The sequence below is a fragment of the Agelaius phoeniceus genome, chromosome 1 (assembly GCF_051311805.1).
Source record: "Agelaius phoeniceus isolate bAgePho1 chromosome 1, bAgePho1.hap1, whole genome shotgun sequence".
In the NCBI taxonomy this organism is placed as follows: domain Eukaryota; kingdom Metazoa; phylum Chordata; class Aves; order Passeriformes; family Icteridae; genus Agelaius; species Agelaius phoeniceus.
Window position 1 is genome coordinate 23,756,389 of NC_135265.1, and position 11,974 is coordinate 23,768,362.

General features: G+C 38.2%; 1 protein-coding gene across 6 annotated transcripts in view; it reads left to right on the forward strand.

Annotated features, from left to right (window-relative positions):
- AKAP9 (A-kinase anchoring protein 9) overlaps window positions 1-11,974 on the forward strand; it is a 105,739-nt gene that overhangs the window by 92,880 nt on the left and 885 nt on the right. For all 6 annotated transcript variants that reach the window (XM_077174763.1, XM_077174775.1, XM_077174777.1 and 3 more), the window contains 11 exons: window positions 569-788; window positions 1,766-1,916; window positions 2,795-3,463; window positions 5,176-5,375; window positions 6,265-6,373; window positions 7,235-7,420; window positions 7,969-8,169; window positions 8,571-8,803; window positions 9,782-9,867; window positions 10,569-10,644; window positions 11,494-11,633. In XM_077174763.1, the coding sequence (XP_077030878.1) occupies window positions 569-788; window positions 1,766-1,916; window positions 2,795-3,463; window positions 5,176-5,375; window positions 6,265-6,373; window positions 7,235-7,420; window positions 7,969-8,169; window positions 8,571-8,803; window positions 9,782-9,867; window positions 10,569-10,644; window positions 11,494-11,633 (2,271 nt within the window). The remainder of the gene's footprint in view (window positions 1-568; window positions 789-1,765; window positions 1,917-2,794; window positions 3,464-5,175; window positions 5,376-6,264; window positions 6,374-7,234; window positions 7,421-7,968; window positions 8,170-8,570; window positions 8,804-9,781; window positions 9,868-10,568; window positions 10,645-11,493; window positions 11,634-11,974) is intronic.

Sequence of the window (11,974 nt, forward strand, 5' to 3'; positions counted from 1 at the left end):
CTATGACTTGTATTAAACTGAAAGTGATACAAAGTTATGTTCAATTGCTATAAAAATGGAGCTTGAATTTTAAGGCCATTTTCCATGTATATGCTTCACTGTTTAGGTTCAGCAGCTTTGAAATAATCTAAGTTGGATAGTCAGTCATAATGCAGAAACTAAGAAGGAATTAGAATGAAGAACAAAAGGTTCAGAGAACAGGTATAGTTTAAAACTAAGTAAAGCTCACTGTCAGTGTTTAGTTACAAATATTAGGTCACAAGTATACATATGTAATATAACTAACTTAAATTCTGTTAATCATTATGCAAATTATGCATATTGAGATAGTTGCACACATCTTAGAGCCTTTAAGAAATAAAGAAGTTGAAGTGATTTCTTCAAATTATGAAAGATATTCAAGTATAAAAGTCATGGGTTTGCTTTTATTCGGCTACTGAAAGAAAATATTATTTTAAAATATCACTCTTAATAATAGCCTAATAGTGCTCATGCTCTGGCTAGGAGAAGCTGTACCCAAACAGTGTTTTTCATGAAGTAATTTCCATGTGAATGGTGCTCTCATTAGAAATGCTGGAGTATAATATGCAGCAGAAGCAGTTGCAGATTCTGGAGATGCAAGTGGAGCTCCGGAGTATGAAGGACCGAGCAGCAGAGCTTCAGGAGCAGCTGAATTCAGAGAGGATGATGGGCGCAGAGATGAAGAATGAACTTGCACAGGCCAAACTAGAGCTTGAAGCAACCCTTAAAGCACAGCACAAGCACTTCAAGGACCTAGAAACTATCAGGTGTGGCTTTCAGTGCCAAGCTGTCTGTGTTGGCTGTGAAGATTATCTTTCCTAATCTGAAACCATAATTCTGATTTTCTTAAGGGGCTGGATCTCATGTAGTACAATTGCTTCTCAGTATTTCTGTAAAACCTACCTGACAAAGATAGACTTTTTACATTTGACAAAGTATATATTTCAATTAATAAGTAACTCTATTAGTTATCAAGTTCCTTTTTAAAATTTGTTGCATTAGGCTACTCTATACAAGCTAATAAATAGACCATATTTATTAAAGGTTTTTAATCTCTGTGAACATGGAGAAAAAAATTGCAAAGTTAAGATGACTTTGCAAGTACTTCCATATGAAATAGTCTTAAATGTTGTTTGGACATGGTTGATAGCAAAAACCACAGATTTGGCACTTAAGAAAGCCATTATTATTTATGCCTGAACCAGAGGGATGCACCCATGAACAGAATTTTAATGTTCAGCTCAGAGATAACAAATTAGGCTGGAGCTTAAGTTTGGATAACTTTAAAGATTACTTTATACCTTTTACAGACCATCAGGAGAAGTTTCTTTTTCAAAACAGATACAAAATTGATTTGCAAAAAAATGCAAATTTAGGTCATAGATTTTTCCTTTTCCCACAGTAAATTTTTTCCCTTGAGAAACATGGCAGCAAGATGCACTTCCATGGCATTCTTTAAGATTTTGGCCTATGACTGGATAAGGTTGAACACTCACTGCCTCTGAGCCCCCACAAGAAGCAGCTACAAAGGTAGCAGGGTGGACACACTTGTTGTAGTTCTTGAACTGTGCAACTCTTTTGGGTTTGAGTTAGCCTTGTCTTTCTAAATAGGCTTTTCACTGTTACTCTACTAGACTAACAGTGTTTTCAGTGCACAGGATGGAATAAATACCAAGTAAGTGACTGCATCATGATAGGATTAGAGTCACTGCCTAATGTAAAGTTTGCTCCATTTTTCTTTTAGGACTGAAGTTAAAGAAAAAGCAGCTGAGCTAGATATTCTCAAGGATACAATGGCCAATGAACAGAAGAGATCAAGAGAGCTACAGTGGGCTTTGGAAAAAGAAAAAGCTAAAATGGAACGCAGTGAGGAAAGAGGAAGAGAAGAGCTTGAGGTATTCCATAATCCCAAGTGGCCTGGGACATCAAGGAGCATGAAAATATTCTTTTGGTTAACATTTCATCTCAGTCCACGTTTTTTGTCCAATGCATGCTTCATTGTTCTGTCTTCAGCTGTTGTATTATATCATCTAGAGCTGAAGAAAAATTTATAGAAGCTGTGTGGCAAAGTATGAAAAAGGCCTGATGCACATTCCATTTAAATCAATAGGAATTTTACTGTGCTTTTCAGGCTTGAGATTAAAAAATTCTATAATGGCTCTCAGTTATTCAAGGGGACAGGACACTGCTGATGGCTACCCTCAGCCCCCACCACAGCCTGACTCATAAAATATAGTATTTAAGAATATGATTTAAGGAGACATATTGTTTGTCACAGTTTAAAAGGTCTACAGTTTCACCTCATGAAAATCAAACTAGGGAGTTTAATTTAGGAGAAAATGCATCACTGGTACCTCTGCAGATATAGTGGAGAGTAGGTATCCTGGTACAAGAGAAAAGACAAAAAAGCAATAACTTCAACAGCATCAATTTATTTACATCTTGAAATCCAAAGCTGAAAAATTATTTTCACAGTTTTAGAAAGTAAAAGCAGCTGGCTGTCTTCAACTTCAGAACTACAGTTGTTTGTATCCCACTATACAGCATGTATTAAAAATATTCTTTTATGAAATAATCTGATTTTAGAATAAAGACATCTGTAATGTATTTTAGTATCAGATGTAACTGCAGCATTCAGAGTATTGTCACATTAGTTGGGAATAGTAAAACCTGTCAAAAGCAGCACGTGTAGAGGCAGCATATTTGCAATTTGCAGAATTTAATGGAAAGTATGCACAAATGGCTTTGATCAATTCTTGTTTTCTTTTGAAAGGACTTAAAGTTTTCTCTTGAAGATCAAAAACAGAAGAACTTGGAGTTAAGTAAACTTCTGGAGCAAGAGAAACAGCTGTCAAGTGATCTGCAGCAGAGGATTGAATCCCAAGAAGCACTGAGTGCTGCCCAGCTGTCACGTGAGCGAGGCCGTAACTCTGAGTTGCAGGTGCTTCTTGAATCAGAGAAGGTTCGAGCTCTCGAAATAAGCAGTGCCCTAGAAAGGGAAAAAGAGCTGTGTGCTCAGCTTCAAAGTGCTGAAGATAAGGGGCAAGCTGGAGCACCTAATCCATCTGAGGAATTGCTTAAAGAGCTACAGAAGCAAATGGATGAAAAGCATGACCGTATAGTGGAGTTAGTAAGTGAGATGGAGAAGTACAAACTGGAATCTGTGCAAGTGAGACAGCAAATGGAGAAAGAAAGGCAGATTCAGAGACAAGCACTACAAGCAGAACAAGATGCTAACATAATAGTACAAAAGAAACTCCATGAACTAGAGTCCAAAGTAGAAGACCTTCAGTGGCAACTTGGAGAAAAGAAGCAAGAAGTTCATAAATTAGGGAATGAAACAAAGAAGTTGCAGGAAATAATCCAAGATCTACAGAAAAAAGAGCAGGAGGATGAAGGAAGAAAGGAAGCCAAAAGGACACCAAGCCACAACCCAAATGAGGTACAGTAGGATTGAAAGTAATGTGTAATATTGAAATATACAATTTAGCTTTAATTCTTTTGCTCAATTATGTGTCACTGTGCCTTGACTCAATCTATGAAATAGCCTGCAGATTACAGAACATGGGCACCAGAGAATGGAAAAGGGAAAGCATTGCAGTTTGCTTCCTGAAACTATTCACATGCTTCCTCCTGAGAGTGAAGTTATAGGAGTACATAAGGAGGAGCATAGAAGTGTATAAGGAGGAGCACAAGCAGGAGAAATGCATCTGGGTCTATACACACACTTTGTGTCTCAGTACAGGAGAATGTCCCTTGCAACCAGTTGCAGGAATGAGCTATTCCTACTCAGGAATGCCCCAGGTCACTGCCCTTAATCTTTAGTTCATAAACTGCAAGGGATCTTTGAAACATCATAAGGGATCTTCCAACAGCTTCAGTAAAGAAATGAGTAAGCAATCAAACAAACATATGTATGAATATGTGTATGTTAGCAAACAAAATAGAAGGAAGAAATCAAGGTAAAAAATCAATTTAGGAATTATCCTAATTTTTAGATGAGTGAAAGTGCTGTCTCTATTGTCTCTTAAGTTTTTCACTGTCATAAAAAGTTAGGTGAGTTTTAAAATTATTTTTAAATTACTTTTAGAAACTTGCTTGTAAGAGATAAGTGTTGCTGGGTGAGTGATTTGTGGGTAATCGCAGAGAGGACTGACAGGAGACTTGCTTGCCTCTTTGCTCACCATGGTTTTGCCCATCCTGTCATCATTTGTTTTACCAGTTGCTTGTATGTGGAGCCAAGAAGGAAATTTTTCTTTTCTACTTTGGCTACTGGTTTTTATCTTCTGAAGCATTGGAAACTACCCACATCTGGAGGCAGGCTGTTGAGCGTATTGGTAACTGTGACAGCAGCAGCCTTCCTGCCATGCTCTTTTGTGCACCTTGTTCTTCTGCACACAGGGAACTGCCAGCACTGTGATCAGCAGAGTCTTCTCTTGGATCAGGTTAGCAGCAGCCGTTGGGGTTTTTTCCCTTCCTTATCAGCAGATAGTCTGATCTGCTTGCCAGGACTTTCCTGGAATTTCAAATAATTAATCTCCTGCTGTTTCCTGTGACATTTGAAATACTCTTGATTATCTTCTTTGGTACTATCCTGTAGAGGAAACAGCCAGAGGCAGAGCCACGGACTCAGGTTTCTTTGTGAGGGATAGCAGTTCTTCCATGGCAGTGTTGGGAGGCTGTTACCTAGGAACATCTCTTCAGTGCTTGTGGTAGCATCAGTGGTGTGGTTGCCTGGGACTGGACTGACCCCCATGACCATGGTGGTCTCTTTCAGCCCCTGTTATTATGACTATAAATTTGTTACCAAAACACATAGGCCCAGTTGCCCAGATTCCTTGCACAACTGGTAAAGGAGCTGCTAATGGAAGAAACAGAAAGGCTTAGTGACATCCTGCTGAGTTTTTTGACTGGATTCACACTGTAGCTCTGTGATTGCTAGTTCTTAGTCAAGAAAGACACTAGACCTAGACTAGAATGATACTTTAGTGCTTCATTACAGCGGTGTTGTAGTCACACTAAATTTCTTTCTCTGCCAGAATTATCTGTTCTTCAGTTTCTGAGTATGTTTCAGAGTCATATGTTTTTATTTTACAGCACTGGATCACATACATTTTATAGATATATATATTTAAAATACGTATTTTTTTCCAGACTACCTGGGATACACCCAATGACAGAACAAGAAATTGGGTTCTCCAGCAAAAAATGGAAGGAGCTGAGACAAATGAGTTGACTTATCGCACACTGACAGGAGATCTCTCTGCTGCTACTGAAATTCTGGAAAAAGTCAGACAAAAGCTGCAAAATGCATCTCCAAAGCTGAAGCAGTTGGCTCGGAAAGCTGCTAGCAGGTTAGACCAGTCTTCAGCAATTTGGTTTAGTAAATAGCAGCCAGCAAGCTAATATATTGAATCCTGATTCACAGACTGCAGGATTTAACTGAGTTTGGGGTTGTTAGTTTTATTGTGTACAATACATACACAATTTTATTGTATATGCTGTTACTTGAGATACAAGTGGAAGACAGGTGGAAGACAGGTCACAGAGTATCAAGTGCTGCTGTAAATCCTATATTTTTTAATAGTGTCCTTTCTAAGGCACAGCAAAATAGTCTTATTTTCCTCTGAAAAGTGATAAGGTTTATCTGGGTATGGTATAAGTAGATGAATTTTAAATAGTAATTAAATAATTCATCATGCATAAGGGAATGAATATAGGGATTATTGTTCTGCGTCGTCTTCCTTGGGGAAAAATTATTATGGTCTAGTGAAACTGATCTTGATTTTTTGGAAGGTTACTATCTCCATAAGATTTAAAAATAACATGGTACCAGGTCCATGGGAGGTTTGAATCTGTTTTTATTTTGCTGTTATGGTCGTTTAATATTAAACATTCCTTCTGAAACATTTGGGCAAAGCAGAATGCAGTATATCTGGGAAGTACCCTAGGATTTTGATCACACAGATTCAACAGATTTGTGGGAAGCAGAACCACTATTTTAAATGTGCTTCATGTAGAATATCCCTGTCTGCAAGTGAGTGAAAGCCTTTCTGTATACTTACTTTTCAAATCAGGACAATTTTGTTCAGAGTCCCTTAGCAGTCAGGAAAATGTTGCCCTGTCTCCGGTACTGCTGAAGTGACTTGCTATAGATCCAGTGCATAGGAATCCATGGAAAGTCCTTTTAGTCTGGCTGGTGATGTCAGAGTTGATCTGCTGTTGAAACCCCTTTTGTTTCAGATTGCAGTTTGAAACAGCAGATGATCAGGACTTCATTTTACTACAAAATGCAATTGAAGAAGTTATTTCAGAACTGAAAATACTGCCTGGATTGCCCGGTCTGGAAGAGGTGAGAGTCAATGCTGTAACTTTGATGGGAGATTTAGGATGAAAAGCTGTGAGCAGAAACTGCAAGGAGTTTGTCAGCCTGCACTTATTCAGGTCTTTATAGGAGAAAATTCCAGCGAGTGTTCTGAATGGAATTTGTAAAGTGTAAAAACCCCTTTCCATTTTTTTTTTTTTAATTTTTAATACTTTAAAAGTAATTTTTCAACTTTCAAATCAAAACTTTTTCAGTTTCATTTTAAATTTCTGCATGTCATGGCTTTTTCTTTAGAATATTTTCTTTTCAGCAGTAATCCTATAACTGAGGAAACTTTTCTCAGTACTTCCTGATGTTAAAATCAACATTTAGTATTTACTGTATTATGCTGACACAACACATTTACTTAAACTGCCCTATATTTACCAAATGAAAGGCCACTGAAGATTGAGTGGCATGCACTTATATAAAAAAAAATGAAGTGAGGTAATCTGTTGCAAAGAATTCAGCAATATTTGATTTTTAAGTGAGCTTGATTTGGTCCCTATATTCGGTCCTATATTTTAAGCAAGGATTTTCAATGTAACTTGAAAAAAGCTTTGAGGCTTTTCTTTTCCTCTGGGTTAGATAAACATTAACATGGTAGAAAACTTTGCAAATTGTTATAGCTGGTACAATTGAGGTTGTATGAAAATACTCTGTTGTAATCTATAGGGTAAGTACGGACACCATGATTTATAGTTTACATGTACACTGAAATTTTTTATATGAAGTTGATACAAAGCTATTATCATTATCTATAAATGATTTTTACTGTAAGCCAGTTATTTTCAAGCTGGCAATTTGGATCTAAGAGAAGTTGAGTTTGGTTTTCGTTCTTCCTTGTAGCTGAAGATGGTGCTGCCGCCAGGGACTCCATCCAGCTCTCTGACTGAGAGGCTGCTCAGGCAAAATGCTGAGCTGACAGGCTTTGTCAGCAGACTGAGTGAAGAGAAGAATAATTTGAGGAATGCTGTTATGAAACTGGAGGAAGAGCTGAGAAGATACCAGCACAGACAGCCTTCTGCAGACTATGTATGTCCTTGGTGGTGCTGATCTAATGAGTTATGTATACAGACATAAAAGCCTAATTTTTTGTCTTGGTCACCCAGTTGAGAGTGATCAAACTATCTGTCTTTCTTGGCTTCCCTCTACAGAGGGAATTGATGTGATTTATTCTTGTTCAGTGGTCAGTATGCCTCAACTCTGTTGAGTGTAAAACTTCGTGATTTTACCTGCTTCTTTTTGTTAACTACTCCTTTATTTTAAACGCTTTGTGCCTTTCTTTTTTATCTCTATCTCATTGCCATGATAAGCAGATCCAGATAGACCCAGACAGCCTTCAAGATCAAGAAGCTAGTATGATCCAGTTGAGGGGACTTTTTTCTTTAGAGAAGCTGTATTTTTCTGGGACACTGATTGGGCTCCTTTGAGGTGTCAGAGTGCAAGGGTGGCCTCAGATCCAAGCACTGAATAGTTTTTCTCATTAATTTTATGAGCACTCCATCAAACCAATGACTAGAATGACATAGCTTAAGCTTCTCCAAATTATGTCATTCAAATTCAGTTTCCTTTGTCTTCAGTCTTCTAGGCACTCATCAGATGTTGGAGTTAATATTGATACTCTTGTTGCTTCTGAGAAGGAGATTTGGAACAGAGAAAGGCTGTCGCTGCAGAAATCTTTGAAACAAGCTGATGCAGAACTCTCCAAGCTGAGAGCAGAGCTCAGGAGTGAGGCTTTCCTCAGAGAACTGGGATCAGATACTGAAAATGCTGTTCTAAGGGTAAGAAGATATTTTTTCCCCCACATACTAACTACAGCTGCTTTAAAAATTTTGATTAGGGCTTATTTTTCATTGTGTTCACTCTGCTTTATTCTGAGTAAAAAGACGCTAATTCAGTTTTAAAATTTTCATATTCAGGTACCTGACTATTATTTTTTCTCTCCAAGAATGACATGTAAACACCTGTGTTGTCCTTTTGTGTGTGCTCTATTTCTTGCTGTTTAGGTGATCCTCAATATATGAAGTTGCATTTAACAAGTGTGAGCAGTAGCACAGTCTTCTCCATGGAACTGAAAAATGCATAATCACAGAAATGTTGTAGAAGTAACAATGTTAAAGGTCTTGGGACTGTTGGGATTCTTGGAGCTTATGGAGCTTTTTGTCTTTTTCTCTTGTTGCAGAGGATTTATGGCAAATACCTACGGGCAGAGAGCTTCCGGAAAGCTCTGATATATCAGAAAAAATATTTGCTGCTGTTACTTGGAGGATTCCAGGAGTGTGAAGAAGCCACACTGGCCCTCATAGCACGGATGGGGGGACAGCCTTCCTACACAGACCTTGAAATCATCACACAGCATTCAAAGGGTTTCACACGATTTCGCTCTGCAGTCAGAGTGTCCATTGCAATTTCAAGGTAACCTGCAGGAAGTTACAGATATGACTGTGCTGTTTCATATATACTTTTCTAGCTCTCTGATGAGATCTAGAAATTTTCATATTCCATCCTGTTTAAATGGCATATTTTTGGTAGTCATGAATATAGTAGCTACTTCTAGGCTGACAAGGTGAGCAGAATGTAGGTAATTTTGTAATAGGAATAAGCAGTCTGATTGTAGCTGAAAAGGGCTCAGTATCTGATAATCTCAGATGGAGTGTACTGGGTAAAGTCATATTATTAAAAAACATTATTACAATTCTAAGGATTGCACTTATTTACAAGGGTTTTTTCTGCAACTAAATTGCCTTTAAAGATTCAAGTCTTACATGTAAGTATAATATAGATTTAGGAATTAATTTTCTTAATCTAGGTAGTCCTTTGAATTTCACAAGACTAAGGGTGAGCAGGAATTGGTGAGGAAGAAAAAGTAAAGTTTATTACTGCATAGTACTGCCATGTTGCTAACAAACCTTCTTCACAAAGGTGTGAACCCCCAGGCACTTGTGCTTGCTATTGTTCTGAGCCTTGTGTGTTGTATAAATTGAAGGAAGTGTTCACATACCTGTTGTGAGGATTTTACTCATAATGCTCTGCAGTTGCAGTTTTGGGGCTGCAACAGAGCAAAAAAGTATATTTAGTATGATTTTTAAATACTGGTGTGCTGTAGCTTTGGTGTTTGAGCCATTTACTGTCCACTTGGACCTATACAGCACCTCTGGACTTGTATAGGGGGAACTGAAAACAGGTTTGGACAAAAGATAGTCTTACTTAGGGATATGCAAAAGGATGTTTTGTACTTGATACTCAGGTTTTAGTTGTCCATCTGTTAAATTTGCTTGCTGGTCAAGAAATTCTTCTACTTTTTAGAATACAAGAAGCAGATTACTTTAATCAGAATATTTCTTTTATCCTGAAGCTGTTTGTTTTTTTGTTTTTTGAAAATTTGAAATGCAGAATGAAATTCCTGGTTCGTCGATGGCATAGAGTTACAGGTTCTGGAATTCTGACTATCAATAGGGATGTCTTTAGCCAGAACGCAGGTAAGTCACAGTCCAGTAATGACTGAAAAAGTGGTATTCACAAGTCACACCACTGCTTAATGGAGATGAGTTTTGATTTGTGTTATCCTCATGTGGAATGAATGGGGGCTGTTCCCTCTTTCTTTTGCTATAATTGTTTGGATTAAGCTATTTCTCAGTTTTCATGCTCAGCACAGGCACTAACCTATTTGCTTTCTCTTCAGTTTTGTTTTGCTCCATCGTGGGTGGGATTAAAAAAAATATGGAAGGTTTCTCTATGGAGCATGTTCATGAAAGCAGTTTTAGCTGAGTCATTGGAGTTTTTGTGGGAGATCTGCACCACGGGGTCCTTAGAACAAAAGCTTATCATTCTTTTGTTACAGGTTTAAGTCTGGGAAATAACAGTTTTCTGTTTGCTTTTTGGAAGAGTCTAAGGAGAATCAGAAGCTTTTTTATTATTTACTGTCTGTTTAGGTCTGCACTAAAATCTTTGCTCAGTCTGTGAGAGTTTTCTCATTGACGTTAGTGAGGCCAGGATTTCACCTCTGCTTTTGCTTGAGGGAGTCTGAAAGTGGCCTCCACTTGTTAAATGCCATTTCTGTGATATGCAAACAGAAAACTCATATCTGAGATTCCCAGTAAAGTGCAAAAGGTCATACTTTTTTATTTTTCAAGACACTGCTTTTTGTATTTCTAATATTCTGTATATTTTGTATTTCTAGGTAATGAATTACGGTCTGATTCATTTTCTGGTGGCATGGATCTTTATGGAGAACAGAGGCATTCTTCTAGATCCAGGTCAGGCATGGAATCTCCTAGATCTCCTACAAACGTTCAACATATTTGGGGTTTTTTTTTTTATTATTCTCTTTCAGGCACTGTTTAAATAACTGAAAGCCTCAGTGTTTACTGCTAAGATTTGTAACCTTTGATGCTGCAAGATCTAACTTTTTCATAAGAATATGTCAAAAATGTCTGAGGCATTCAGTGTGTGATTACTCATCACATGATTTGAGGCTAAAGCTTGCACATCCCTACCAGTGAAACTGGGTATTTTTCATCAAGGGCAACATTTTTATGAGTTCCATCATACTTTGATGAGCTTATATGAAGTTGTGAGTTCAGGTCTTCACTGCATATCAAATTCTAGCCATTTTTGGGTTTCATTTTAATGTAAACCACCTCAATATTTGTATTTTCTTAGTTTGTCATAACCATAACAGTTTACGTGGTAAAAACCTTTAATCTGTGTTAGCCACTATTGACTTTTACTTACAGAGAGTAATGACAAGAGGCAGAATCCTGTAAAGATGGCCTTGTCCTTGTTGACACAAGCTTCTTAGTAGAAAACTAAACTTCAATCTACCATGGATTCTGCTGCAGTCTCATTAGGAATTTGCTGGTCAGTCTTTGTCTCAAAAAAATGCAGCAACAAATCCTGTGCAGCAGAAAGAAAATGCCAGAAACAAAGGAGTGGTTTCTCTGGCTTGGGCAGTAAGTGCCAGGGAGGTTAAATGGGTTTGGTGTGCTGGCTGCTACATGGATATGCAGCCATAAGAGATCCCTGCCTACAGTATTTTGCTGTGTTGCTGATATCTTGACTCAAAATGTCCCTTTTTGAAACGGTGTGTGTTGTTGTGCCCCTAGGCTGCAGGGGATGCATGCTGATTTAAACCCAGTGTCCTTCGCCTGTCCCCAGCTGCAGAACTACGACCCCGAAAGGGCTCTGACAGATTACATCCATCGCCTGGAGGCGCTGCAGAAGCGGCTCGGCAGCGTGCAGTCAGGTGGGGCTCGGGCACCCTGCCAGCACCTCTGGGCACCACAGGGCCCACTGCCACCTGGGTGCTGGTTCTCTGAGATACATAACAACTTCCAGTTCCATTTCCAGCCTTAAACAAGAGGCATTTCTGAGCTGGGGCAAAAAGCTCACTGAAAAGATTGTAAAATTCTTTGAAAAGTGATACAAACATGCTTTCATTATAGATTTTGAGATTATTGGTAACACTTGACTTCCCTGGTCTCTAATAAATGCACAGCAAGGATTCAGTTGGCATCTTGCTAAGAGTTTCAGTTATATAGAGAAAAAGATTAAGACATGGAAGAGGAATTTTTTTCTCCTATCAGT